General features: G+C 38.5%; 1 protein-coding gene across 1 annotated transcript; it reads left to right on the forward strand.

Moving 5' to 3' along the window:
- Nucleotides 1–748: 748 nt before the first annotated feature.
- On the forward strand, nt 749–14,243 carry LOC139142126 (matrilin-2-like). The gene is made up of 10 exons (XM_070711956.1): nt 749–1,032; nt 4,445–4,530; nt 7,009–7,125; nt 7,332–7,426; nt 8,112–8,207; nt 9,587–9,709; nt 10,002–10,124; nt 11,516–11,632; nt 12,320–12,442; nt 13,290–14,243. Exons 2-10 carry the CDS (start codon nt 4,451–4,453, stop codon nt 13,415–13,417), a joined length of 1,002 nt encoding a protein of 333 aa, XP_070568057.1. The 5' UTR covers nt 749–1,032; nt 4,445–4,450; the 3' UTR covers nt 13,418–14,243.
- Nucleotides 14,244–14,925: the final 682 nt, after the last annotated feature.

A 14,925-nucleotide genomic window follows, 5' to 3' on the forward strand; every position in this document is an offset into this window, starting at 1 on the left:
TATTTCTAAGCTTGTGAAGTAAATAAAGTTTCATAGCCTTTGTTTTGCCAAATCGAAAACTCACTGTACCTATAGCGTTAACATGTGGACAGATATCTGTTATATATAGTTTTGATTCATTTCTCCAGTGCCAAAAAGAGAATGATTGAACGCCGTTTCTCGGGGAAAATTGCAGCAAATGCTTAATTTTTTTTTCAGTTTCAAGGCTCATACTATCCAAACGAAGAATTTCACAGCATTCTATGTACGGCCACAACCTTTGGATGTTGTTAATACCTTTCCTAACGTTGGCCATCGCAGATGTTTATAATTCGTTTGCAACCCCTTTCGACCTTTGCCGATTGTTTACAATGCAATGAGGCATTCTTGCTGATTCAACAAAAGTTCCAACAATACCAAACTCCAATGAAAGTATTTTAGTTCCTGAAGGGCATTTCGACGCCGCGTCAGTGTTGCTCACTGCTGTGTGAAATTTGTCATGCCCAAGTTTTAAATGTTTTGTTGTCCCTTTGAAGCTATGGAAAAATAATGAAACCCTCGTGGCAGTCTATTTGTCGAAAATGCGCAGGTTTTGAAATTAATCACCGACAGAAATGTAAGTGTAACAAACTAGGATTAGGTAAATTGTAATTATCATTCATGTTTCCGTGACATAAGATCATGTTGCATCCAGTCGTGAAAGATCCTTGAATCACAAAGTCCTTGGCGACCGAAGATCTATAAGAAAAACAAACATGATTATTTATTCATTTGCGCAAACTCAACAGCCGGGAACTTTCCCTTTTATAAGACCCCAAAGACAGACAAGGAAGTTGATTGGTCAATAAGAAAAGAACTTAGTTAATCTAGGATACCAAGCGTTTTGCAGTGGTCACATTTGTGACGACGAAAGTCCGTTTGTAGGATACAGTGACGCTATCGTCTGTAAAACAAATTTTCTCGGTTTCTAAAAACGCCAAAAGGACAGAAAGTCAACCTAAGCGCTAATTTTAAAAGACTTCAACTACAGTTAAGAAGGGAACTACGCATCCGGTAAGTATAGTAAACACAAACATTTTATCGTGTGATCGGTAAATTCAGCCCCAATGAAATACTCGAATTGGTTATACGGCTTAACCTTACGTATTAAGGCTGATTGTTTGGGACAACGACCACTTTGAGCAGCAAAATTAATGTTAAAGTATTGGAGTAAAGTGTTGTCAGCCTTTGTGAATGACAAAGCACAACTGAAAATCTCTTGCCATGCCAGCTGTTTTATTTCGTATACCTCCGCTATCCATTTCAAGGAGACATTGCCACGAAAGAATCGAGCAATTTCTGCAACACAATCGCTGCTCTGAAGATTATTTCAATTTATCTCCCAGAAAGAATGTAAAGACCGACTCTCTCAGAACCTTTCAGCGCCAAACCATATTTAGCGTCGTCAATGATCTTTGCCGATCTTAACGGTATCTTCTTGAAAATACTCATAAGCTTATCTCACCAGGAGAGAACTGAACTGAACTTTTGTATTCGTTCGCGCAAATGTCCATCGATTTAGATAGGTGAACAAGGAACATCAGCCGACAGGCGTTTTGTTAACTGGATAGTTTTGTAAAAGTGTAGTTTATGCTACGTTCCGACTTTCTGTTCAGTAGCCTTATCACAGAACAGAACAGAACGTCGGAACGTAGCATAAACTACAAAACGCCCGTGCATCAGCCACTATTTGAGAACCAGACACCCATTCACTCTCAAAACTCAGCCAGGGTACCCTGTTTTGACGTAACTTCACGCCGACTTCTGACGATTCAGTGATCCCGCTGACGCTCGCACAGATAATTTAAGAATAAGAAGCATCAAAGAACTCAGAGGTCTTATGTTAAAGTGGATAGATATTGAACTTCAAGATTTCCATTCAGTGACATCCAATTCACGTTCACTCAGAAGGAGAATATATATCATGCACCGAGGAACCAAGAGACTTTAAGTTATAAACCCGACTCCAAGGGCTAATGGCGAGTAGCCAAAAGACAGAACCCTATTAATTTCAAAGGAACCCATCGCCGTAAACAACCTGAGACTTGTATAGTTAGGTGAAAAAAGGGGGATTTCCCAAAACTCCACCTATTACCTTCCCTGGCTATTCATAAAACTATACGATGGATTCCAATCACAATGCAGGGCTCGAAATTAGTCCGCGTCCACAGACTACCAACTTTTCTCTCGGGCAACCAAAATCCATGAAATGGTAGCCAATACGGACTACCAAATCCTGAGACCTAAAATTCAGTCAGTACTTGGCATGCCATGTCCGGTCAGTCACCTTGGGATGAGCTAAATGCAAACTCAACTGAACACAGAAAAGCCAAATTATGACTTTGCTATGCAAATTACGAAGTCGACCGGCCATGGGTGGTGAACTGACTGACTTGAATGACAGGCAGAGGAAATGATGGCCAATGAAAACGCATTTTCATTGCATTTTGATCAATCACAATTACACGGAAATTATGCCTCCTACCTACAGAAAGCCCATGGTCTATTTTTAGCCCTGATTCAATTTGTCTCATTGCCGGGATGAGAGGTCGTATCGTTGTCATGGCGACAATCAAAATTGTGTCAAATAGGTCACCAAACTTTTGAGTATCACTATCGTCCATTATACCTGTTTCCTTGGGTATATAAAGGTGTGCGATATTCACTGCAAATGACCAGAAAATTCACTTCATGGGCAGAATCTTGAAAAATAGCCTTTTCTGGTTAATGAAAAAGATACCCCTGAACTAAAATATGCATGGGCTACCAGCCATTGTCATCGGGCTACCATCTTAAGAAAATGGTAGCCCAAGTGGACTACCAGGAAAAAAGTTAATTTCAAGCCCTGCAATGTATCATTTATGTGCTTGTTTCCAGGTGTAAACAAAGTTTCATAGAGACAGACTAAGCTTATACACTCTTTGCACGGGAATTCAAGGGTAATATAGGAGCCTGCATAACTTGAACCCAAGCCCTGCCGTTTACCACAAGACGATGGTAAAACAAGTGTGGCTTTATTGGCTTGAGTAAAACTAGCACACTCAAAACGAAATCGACCCCACTTTGAAAACACATAAGAAACACTAGACTTCTACCGTGTTGAACCCGGAAACAGCCGCGGGGTCATCTAGCAGCAGCTGCAATCAACAATAAATGAAGTACAGTTCAACATGATGGGTGCTATTCCTCTTCTTATTGACCGCTATACGGTGTGTGTGTGTGTATGTGTGTGTGTATGTGTATGTGTATATATATATATATATATATATATATATATATATATATTAAAGATATTAACATTCAACGCATAATAAAATTACTGATCCAAATTACTCAAGTGTTTTTAATACGCTGAAAATGCTTATACCTTATAGAACTTACAAGCTCTTTTCTGATGAACTGAAATGAATGACCTTTGCAACCAATTATGAGATTTGTTGCCAAGGGCTAGCAGAGAAGTTAATCACACTCTCACAAGCTACTCACTCTCTCATTCAAGTACATGACTACCCCCGGGTAGTACATTGTTATCTTAGAAGTGAAGCGAAAATGTCACTGCGATATTGTTAATTTCTTGTAGTTTTCACAAGAAGTCGTTTCCAAAAATGGATCTGAGAAAGTGGTGTCACCATTTCAAGATGAATTGGCTAATATACATGTTTAAGAACATGTGAAGAAATACTGACCCAGCAGCAGCGGCGGTCTTTGATCTTGGCCAAGTAGATGCTTGGCTAGTTTTTGACCGAGTGTGTTCAGAATGCTGTCACAGAAACGAATGCTCTAGATAAATTCCACATTAATGTTGAGGTTGTACAGTTTACAGCCGCTGTGGTTGTTTCACGCCTTCCACGTCGCAATAAGTGTTGTTCCCAGACAATAGGTCTACGCATGCCCAAATTCTTGTCGGTCGTTTAGAACGTATTGAACTGTCTATGCTCAGAATTTAGCCTCCGTGTTATGGGAATGTCGTTTTCTTACCCTGACACAAATACTCCTAGAAGATGAGATTATAGCAATGAGAAAACTCATCAGTGTTTATGGGCTTGCATACAGCCCAAAGGAACAAGTACGCGTGTTTGATGTCTTTTGCTACTAAATACGCAAGCATGTCCAAGTGTATAGAGAAAATAATCTAGAACTTAACTTTCGATCGTTTACTTCTGCTGGGAAAGTTCATTTATCTCCAGAACTGTAGAACTAGTGTGGTACATTAACATATGAATATGAATATGAGCTCATCTGCCTTGGTTTGTACTGGAAGTTAATATCATTTGCTCTGAAGGCGAACAAAACAACCCCCAATATCACACATTAATAAGTACCTAAGACGTTGGGTTGATCATTTGTAAATGAAAATAGATCGAAAATAAATGTTAAACTATGATTTTAAACAAGTTCTTCCCTCCTGATCACCATTTTAACCTAGGACGATATGGCATCTATGAAGATTGCACGGCTATTTATGGCAATTATGATGGTCATTATCATCGAATTCAATGGAATGACACTTTCGTAAGTATGCTTCTATGATAGCCAATATGTTGTGATCAGAAACGGTCAATTCATGAATTCAAGAGAACTATTTGATCGGTCGAATAACATTTCGAAAGATGTCCCTTAGGGACCGAGTACAATTAACGGCAGGGGGCGGAAGAGAAAATGGGGGGGGGGCACGAAAAAAATGAGTGCTCTTGGGGTGGGCCATGAAAATTCAAGGGAAGATAAGGGGTTGGCCACCAAAATTTTTTACACCATGACAGTCAGAGAATATTTTCAGCATTTTTGTTCCTTGTTGAAGCTGGAGTTCCTTGTTATACTCCTTGTAGCATGATGAAATACCAAGTTTTAAACCTCACAATGCAGTTGTTATGTGTAAATAGGCCAAACCCGGAATTCGAATCGACCACGGTACAAACAAAGCCATGTGCGCAAATGCGCACAGATGTACGTGTATTTCCATACGCGTTAGTACACATTTGGGTTTTGTTTGTACCGGCATCACGTGATTATTTGGGCGTACTGAGTCTGTAGAACGCATCGCGTCCTTTTATTCCGGAGTAGAACCATTGAGCAAGATTATTGTTGAAAATTGACTTGAGCTTGTTAGACTAACTTGGAGATGTTCACGTGCAGTGAACACTGTCATCATTAAAAATAATTCATGTCTAAATCAATGCTTCAACTATAATAACTATAACAGCACTGAATGAACTTGTAGATTGTTTATAAGGTATTTGGTAATTTCATCATTCTTTGAGATTAAAATAGCACAACACAATACTGAAAAGTAGCTGTAGGTGTTACAAGTAGTAAGCTTGAACATATGTTATTTTGTTTGTTTATTATTTATGTATTTATTGTTTATTATTTATTTCAAGAATGCAAGAATGTTGTTTTCACTAAAGCATATATTACAAGTTATAAGGATTATATATGTGTGTACAACTTTGTACCTATGTAATCTTTCTTTTTTGGGGAGGGGGGGGCACACAAAAATTGTGTTTGCCGGTGATGGGAGCCACTAAAATTTTTACTGGTGTTAGGGGGGAGGGGGCTGTAAAAATATATGCACCACATATTTTCTCTTCCAGCCGTTAATTGTGCTCGTTCCCTTGGACACACATCAACAGTCAGGTTTGGGGAACTCGCAATGTAAGACCATATAAGTCGTAAGTCAGACATAAGGTTTCTTATTTGTATATCATTAATTGAAAAGAGAGAGATTTCAGTAGTGAAGACCCAAAACAAGTCTGCAGGGCTCGAAATTAGCGGTAGTCACGCGTCCACAGACTACCAACTTTTCTCTGGGCTACCAAAATCCATGAAATGGTAGCCCACAGGGACTACCAAAGCCTGAGACCTGAAATTCAGTCAGTACTTGGCATGCCATGTCGGGTCCGTCACTTTGGGACGAATAACGGCTAGTTTTCAGTCGGGTACGAACTCACAACATACGGCATCTAAATGCAGTCAAACCCAGCTAGACACGGAAAGGCCATGCTATAACTTTCTTATGCAAATTACGAAGACGACCGGCTATGCGGTGGAACTTTGCAACAAAGTTTCAATATCTGAACTGATGGACTTGAATGACAGACACAGGAAATGATGGCCAATGAAAACGCATTTTCGTTGCATTTTGATCATAATGTATCAATCACAATTACACGGCAATTATGCCTTCTCCCCACAGAAAGCCCATGGTCTATTTTTAGCCTTGCTACAGTGTGTCTCAGTGCTGAGAAGGTCGTGCCGCTGTTATGACGACTATCAAAATTTGCATACACCTCTGAGAGTGAAACGGGTTTTCAAATAGGTCACCAAACTTTTGAGTATCACTATTGTTCATATACCTGTTTCCTTAGATATTCACATCAAATGACTGGAAAATTCACTTTATCAGCAAAATCTGGATAAATAGCTTTTTATTGTCTGATTAACGAAAAAAGATATCCCTGAACTAAAATAAAATATACATGGGCTATCCAGCCATTGTCACTGGGCTACCAACTTTAGAAAATGGTAGCCCAAGTGGACTACCTGGGAAAAAGTTGATTTCGAGCCCTGCAGTCTGATATGAATATACTTGAACTCGGTATTAGGCTGTTGGCCTAACAACTCTTTAAAGTTGGAAATTATTATAAAATGCGGCAACGACCGATTTACTCTATGATACGAATTGTGAAACAAAGATAGATTAGAGAAAATTTATATTGCTGTACTGCTGTTGAAAAAGTGTTTTTATGGAATTTCACATGAGGTATGTTTCCTTCTGATCTTTTTACAATTTTCGTATGTAAATTGTCTTTACTTATAAAGATCACTCTGTGCAACTCTAAAGCTGGTTAATATATTTTCAACTTTTCATTTACATTTTAATAATAAGTAATATTCACACAATGAAGTTAGATGCACATTGGTTGTGAAGTCATAATTGTTGTGACGACATTCGGCCATTTTTCCTTTAAAATGCGATGATCTTTGTTGCAGGGACACACACGAATGCCCCACGTACCATGCCGTTTATCATACAACTATTCGGAAAGTGCGGCAACGTTACACCGTAAGCTGCGGATGTTGGGGTTGGAGCCGATGTACCAGGTACAGGTGAGTACCCGTTGTGATCACAGACCCTTTGTTTTAGCACACCAGTATATCGTATATTCTGTACAGAAACTATATTAGGATATGGCAAACAATGTACATGAATACAGTGGTATGTAGCATAATACTTTGTACACTGTTTTTGAACGTCACTACCTGAACATGACTTGAATATTCAATTAAACTATTACCCTTCATTGCATTTGTAGGACCGGTTATAGCAACGGACAAGGATCTGTCAGTCACAGGGTCCAAGCCTGTTGTCCCGGATGGCAAGACTCAGAAACCGGTTCTTGCACAGTTCGTAAGTTAACAGTCATGTAACAATGTCTGTTAAACCTTTACTCTCCCCCTCTCTCTCTGTTTGTCGCAACGGTAAATAATAATTGCAAGAATACATGCATGCACATACATACAAACAAACAAAAGTGCCATTCACACACAGGTCATTGGTCCAACACTGGCATAAACAGTTACGTGTGGACGCTCCCAAGTGGCTCTGAGACGTTTCAAATTTAAGACGGTTTAGCCTGCCTGACCTGAGCCGTTGTAGGAATTAACTCTATCCGCAACTCGCTGTGTGGACGGACTGAGCAGCTTCAGAGCCGTCTTTAACGCCCTCACGCGACAGGTATTTGTAACATATAAGAAACAACAACCAACATTCAGTTAAATTTCATTTCGTCATAGCTGCCGAACAAAAAGAGCACTACATATCGTTGCAATAATATTTTTCTCATCTATTCATCATCTATCAACTCACATTCGTCTATTAACTACCCCTACACACTCTCCCGCAAAAACATCACCACACACTCGGTGAAGCTCTCCGTCCACCTGAGAACTAAATCAAATACGTATAATGGTCGAAAAATCTGCAAACCTAGCCAAACAGTTTAATAACAGACAAACTGAGGATCAAACGAACAACTATCATCACCTAATCTTATGAACAGTTGTAAACGTATGTGGCCTCTTTTTGTCTACAGCAATATGTAACCCAGGGTGTGAAAATGGTGGGACGTGCACTGCTCCGAACACTTGCACATGCCCGCCAAACTTCTATGGTTCCAGCTGTTCAATTGGTAAGATTTAAGTTAAATCATATGGCAAAGAAAATGCAATGACATCTGAATCGTCTCACGGAATCGAGATCCTAAGAAATGGATTCTAATAAATCTAATCGAATATGAATCTTAAACCCCTTCATTGATTTACAGAGATATTCGAATTCGGTAATGTATTTGCAAATGTGGGAAAAAACCATCGTTTTTCACGACAACTGTGTCAATTCATCGTTAGAGTAGATGAAGTTTACACCAGCTTTTGTGAAATTTAAAAATTTCTTTTCTCCGGCCATGTTGCATTTCAAGTGTTTATAAATATCGGGTAATTTGTTTCTCCAGTAAAGAGTTTTACCCTTGATCTTTATTCTTGATTTGAAAATGGAATGGCTGAGTGAAAAATTTAGCTCTTCAATTTTAAGGCGGGAACTGCCTTAAGTTAAATATTCATATATGTTCATCAAACGTTTACGATGTAAAGACAGAGAGAGAGAAGTCCAAGATAAAATATATGAAAATACCGTGAGGTATTGGTTCGTTTGCAGGGTTTCACTTACTTTTGAAGAAATAATCTTGAGATCGTACGTTCTCGGATCTACAAGTTTGATGCTTTTTCTCAAACTTTAGTTAAAAAACCTTTCAACAACTCCCTTTCAGAATCAAGAATAAAAATTACAGGTGACCGTGGAATCTTAGAACTACAAAGAAGAAATTTCCTACAATATACCGATAGGTTAAGTTTAAAATGTCGCTTTTATGTTTTGCAATGATCATCTAATACACTATTTTTATTTTACTTCTTTCGTTTATTACATGCCTCGATGTGAGTGCAAATCAGTGCATTGATTTGAATAGGAACATCCGGGATGTTAGCGGGCCGGTGAACGATGTACTGACCGGTTTCTATGGTTACCTGGTCCAGCCTTTCTACGTTTTCGACGTCAAAATAGACCCTTAACGCTAGATGTAAAATATCCATGCGCGAACAGATATTTTGACTTTCATTAAAATCTGTTTGATGCTGGTCGATAATGGTAAAATTGTTTGAAAATGCCCTGCATGTAACTAAATGTCATATAGCATTAACTGTGAAGAGGCATGTAATAAAAATATTATTGCCTGAATACATGGGTTTATGTGCCCTCGCAGCAGGAGACAATTTGCCCTCCTGGCGTCGGGTAAATTGTCACCTGCTCTCGGGCACATAAACCCATGTATTCAGGCAATAATATATAATACGGCATTTTAGAGGAATGGCTCGACACACATTAGTTATTATATGCACTGCAGCATATGTCAGTATTTGGGGTGACAATTGCAATATGCACCAAGTGTCGAGGCATAAAAAATGTTTCAAAATATGAAAGTAATGTACATTATATATGCCCAATTTGATCTAGATGGGAATGAGTGCTCAATGAACAACGGAGGATGCGCCCATACGTGCATAAATACACATGGCAGCCACCATTGTGCGTGCCGACCTGGATACGAATTGGCACCGGACGGCCAAAATTGTATCGGTAAGATTTTTAATTAATACTTCTGATGTGAGGTAAATAAAATGTAGAATTAAATTTTCAAAAAGTTTACCATAGAGATCTTATTTGTCATTTATTGATGTGGTAAATGACCCGGTCAGATTTATGTTATAATCACAATTTATTTTGACGTAATGAGAATATTCTGTAAAGCTTCAGAGTTGTCGAATACAAATGGAATCTAAAATTAAAAAAAAAATCACTCCCAATTCTTTGTTTTCGGAGAAGTCCTTCATCTTGACATCATAATAAGACGCCTTTTTCTTCTCGGCAGACATCGATGAGTGCAGTGAGGCAAACGGATGTTGCGATCAGCTGTGCGAAAACACAGTCGGGAGTTACACTTGTGCGTGCCGTGACGGCTTTACATTGAATGGAGATGGCAGGACTTGCAGTGGTGAGTCATTTTGACATCGTCGATATGGCAGGAATGAAGAACACTCGGCCCACCTGGGCGAATCTACCACGCATTGTGAATTATCTAGGGGTGGGGCTTTCTTTTTCAACGGCCATATTCATTTTCTTCAAGAAATGAACGTCATTTTGTGCAATATATTACCACTCCATGTACTATTTATTACAATACTGCATGTGGAATGTTTTGAATTGAAATTCATCCCTCTCTTCAATCATTTCTCTTTACGTTCCAGAACCCTTTTCTTAAGTTCTGCCGCGAAATAATTGTCTTTCTGTACTTGTATAGCTCTTATCCATTTTATGTTCTGTCCTTCACAATTTATATTCCCTTCTCAAGTTGATCACCGTTCTTCAGATGCGAGCTAAATATTAATAAAAGAGACTGATCTATGTATGAGTTTGTTAGGAACTCAGACTTGCTCCAAGTGTGTTGGCATACTAGTATCAAAACATATAAGAAATTCAAGGACTAAACATCAGCAGACCGCCGTGGTAATGGTTGGCCATTCCGTAGATTGTTGGGTGAACACCTGCTTGGCCAGCTAGTAACTCAGCTGCCGAGAAAAGCCAGGCGACTGGGGGCCAGTCTATTAGGGACTCTACAAAATCTGTATGGAGTACGTGGACACAACTATAAAAGACGAAGATTTGCATACCCTTTCAATATAATCTTTACATGCGCTCACAAAGAAATTCAGAGGGATTGAAAAATCTTGATTCGGAGATTCAAGTCTACATGACATAGCTTAGCATGGTGAACATCTATTACCTGGTCATGAGGGCTATACCGCCCGTTTATTACCCCGAGGGGCCGTGTGTTACCAGAAACAACTCGCAATTCCCGGGGCCGTAGGCCACGAGGGGTAATAAACGGGCGCTATAGCCAGAATAAAGACCAGGTTTCGGGTGTTTTATGACAAACCACATGTTCTTCCTTTTCCGTGCCATTATTTTAAATGTGCTTTGATTAATAGGCACTGAAACAATACATTACGAGAAGTTTACCTAGCAATTCTCCACAGCGAGTACAGTACATGTAATACCAATTGCTTCACAAAAAGAAGAAAAAAAGCCTTTAGCATACCATACAACTTCCTTGCTTGCACTTTAATCTTCGTTGTCAATGAGCTCTTCACGTTCCTACGCTGTTCTGTTCAAATGTAAGCTTATGTTACAAGAAATTTTATTATTATTGATGTACACTTCAAATTTCACGTAGGCTACATGGAGGAAACTGACTAGAAACAACTTGAGAATAAAATTGAATGTTTCGGTCACCAGGCTTTGCTGTATATTAATGGTATATCTCACATCAACTTAGATGCATAATGCATTGTTCACTGATTTCATATCAACTGTATCAATTCACAGCGATCGATCACTGCGACGGTCATAGCTGCGATCACGGTTGTGTAAACGTTCCTGGGCGTCCTGTCTGTTATTGCAGCCCAGGCTACTACCTGTCTTCGAATGGCACGTCATGCCAAGGTATGAACTTTCATTTGTAAAATCGGTAAAATCAAGATGCATGCTGACTTAGCTGATTGCTCTGGTTCAACGCAAAGACACTTTTGAAGAAATGTTCCGTCATAGTTTTGTCTAGACTGAGAATAATGCGGCCGGTAGCCATCTTATGGTTGATTGTAACCGCTTGATTTTGATAAATATACAAATATGTCCAAACATAAACACGGGGAAGCATATTATTAAGATCATTGTTGCACGGTAGATTTTCTAAATCCAATTTACGTTCTAGTGCAAAGACCAATCGGACATATCTCGCTTTTACGGTCAATCATCTATATTTATCATCCAGTTCTGAACTTACCCGAAACTCCCAGGTGCCGTATCGAATTTGGTTGGTTTTTCAGAATAAATGAACTTTGAGAAAAAAAAAACATTTTGATTGTTCGCTGGTAGCTATAAGTCACTTCAGAAAAAAATGCTTCGTAGTAAACATTTGCAATCTTGTCGAGCTCAGAGTTATTGATGGAGAAATACACTTCAATCAGTGGTATGCAAACTAAGCATTATACCTTACGTTCTTCGGTGACAGACTTATGTTCTCCTCGACAACACCACGTTCAGCTTGAAAGTAAAATGTTGTTGTTTCCTACAGTAAACACTTTTTAATTTTGAGATCTTAATTTCCCATGATCCCTTTGTCCAACTTAGACATCGATGAATGTAATGATTCCAATGGAGGGTGCGAGCAATCGTGTGACAACAACGATGGCAGCTACACCTGCGGATGTGGTGAAGGATACGTGTTAGACAGCGACCGGCACACTTGCATCGGTAACCTATTAAAGCCCCTGTAGCTGTAACTCTTGAAATTTCTTGACCAGTAAAAGGCTTTCTAGTTTCTTTGGTTCTCTTTAAATTCTACAAATATAAAGGATATAGTCTTTTACTCTACGGAAAAATTGGAAACTAAATTTTAACAGTTATTTTGATTTCCCGCCTTTTAAAAACTGGTAATATTACAAAGAAAACAAAGCATATGATATCCCAGTGGAAACATTCAGCACTATGCATTATATTGGACTGCTCTGTTTTTTTCTGTGAAGATTCCAACGCATACATGCTGGACGTACAGTGTTTTTGCTTTATTTGCACGAGGGCGCAATTTTACGTTTGGGCAAACGTTTATTATTTATCTTGCTCAAAATTGCACATGCGGTCCCAGTGGACAGTTTATTACACTTGTATAAACATCCCTCAACGAGTACATTTTCATGAACTTGTTTTAGTTTGGAAGTAAAATCACAAAAATAATGCTAAAAGATACAGCTATTGGGCCTTTAAGGGGCTTTTGTATATTTCAACCATTCTGATCTCGGTAATGTACTGTACTTAACAAACGGATCGAAGTATTGGTATGGCCACATCAAGGATCTCAATAGACTAAGATTTTGTTCAAAACATGATCTGAAGACAACTGAAGGCATGTATTTAATTTTTCTGATCATTTAAGCCTTCTAACCTCCAGCTAACTATTGTAATAGTTATGTATTCCTTATTAATGTGACAGCAAGTATTTCTATTATACAATATGGCGAGGATGGAATAGGTTTAAATTGACTGTTCACCTCGCACTATTGATCGGCAATAAAACGGTGGTTGTCTGTTTTCCTTTCGCTAGATGCCAATGAATGCGACAACAACAATGGAAACTGTGACCACATTTGTGAAAACACTCCCGGCAGCTACATATGTTCCTGCCGTCCGTTTTACAAACTGGCATTAGATGGAAAGACATGCAAAGACTAATCGTTTGTGTCGCCAGTATTGGACAACGATGCACATATATACATCAGTTATATGTACAAAATAATCAGTACTAGGAAAGCGGACAGATGTATTGCTTCCCTGTCATTTGAAAAAACTGAGTGTAATTTGTACAAGTAAGAATATTCAGCATTTAGAAGAGCTCAGACTTATTGCTTCCCTGACTTTTGGAAAAAATATTTAGTGTTAAACTTTGTATTTGTGAATTTGGTTTTACAGTAGTATTCAGTGACTTAAAGAAGGAGAAACAAATTCACTTATTCGTGAGTAGTTTGCAGCTGGGAATGAGCTTTACGTCATGGTTAACCAAGTTCCATGTTCTTTTTGGCGCACCGCATTATCAAATACAGAACAACATGTTTTAATAGTCAAGTCAGCACATTTGTGAAATTTCACCCATAGAAATTCCTTTGCTACCTGATAACTTTAGCAAGCTGATATCTGGAAGTATATAAGTAATCTTTATGCGGTTTATTAGTTTATTTTATGATATGTCTTTGATCAGTTTGAATATAATATTTGTGTAAAACAATTCTAGGAAAGACTATGTGATTTTTGTCCAAATGTAGTAGAAGATGAGCTCCATTTTATTTTTGACTGTACACTTTACAATGTTATTAGGAATCAATTGTTTTGTAAAGCCAGAAAATTGTGCTCTGTATTTGATTCATTTGATGTACAACAGAAACTCAAATTTCTAATGAGTGAGATGCCATCCCAATTGGCATTCTATGTCTATCATGCATTTTCAATGAGACAAGAAGCTTCTTATACTTAAATTACATTTCGAGCTATTCATATCTATTTACTTTATTTATTGTTTTAGTGTCTTGTAAGCCCTTGGGGCTGGGTGTGGCAACCAAGCTATTTAAGTCTGAACATGACACTTTAGTAAATGAACATAACATAACATAACATAACATAACATAACATAACATAACATAACATAACATAACATAACATAACATAACATAACTAGTCATTGGAAAGTTAAAGTGATGGCACTACCCCGGAATGAAAAGGATGCGCGATGTTCCGCCTACTCAGTTCCCCGAGCGATCACTTCATACCGGTACAAACGAACCCACGTGTACAAACGCTCATAGAAATACACACATTTCTGTGCGCGTTTGTGCAGCTGGTCTTGTTTGAACCCTTATCAATTCGAATTCCGGGTTTAACCTATTACAAACTTGTCCTTTGAACTGTCCACTATTGAATGTAGGAATGATAATTAAGACAATAGGTCGGGACAAAGGGTAATGTAAAGGCAGTTAAAGGGATACAGTCGTCGGAACTGCGCCTGTGCGAGTTTCTTGTTTACAAACAATGTATTTCGTGCATGGTATCAAGATGCACCTCATCATCATAGCTGCAACATTTAAATTATATGATGTAGATTATGACAGACATGTTAACAATCACCATTGTACCTTATACACAGAGTTTGCATTGATCGTGTGGGACTCATACGACCTTTGAGCGCAGTT

The sequence above is a fragment of the Ptychodera flava genome, chromosome 10 (genome assembly GCF_041260155.1).
Source record: "Ptychodera flava strain L36383 chromosome 10, AS_Pfla_20210202, whole genome shotgun sequence".
NCBI classification, from domain to species: Eukaryota; Metazoa; Hemichordata; class Enteropneusta; family Ptychoderidae; genus Ptychodera; species Ptychodera flava.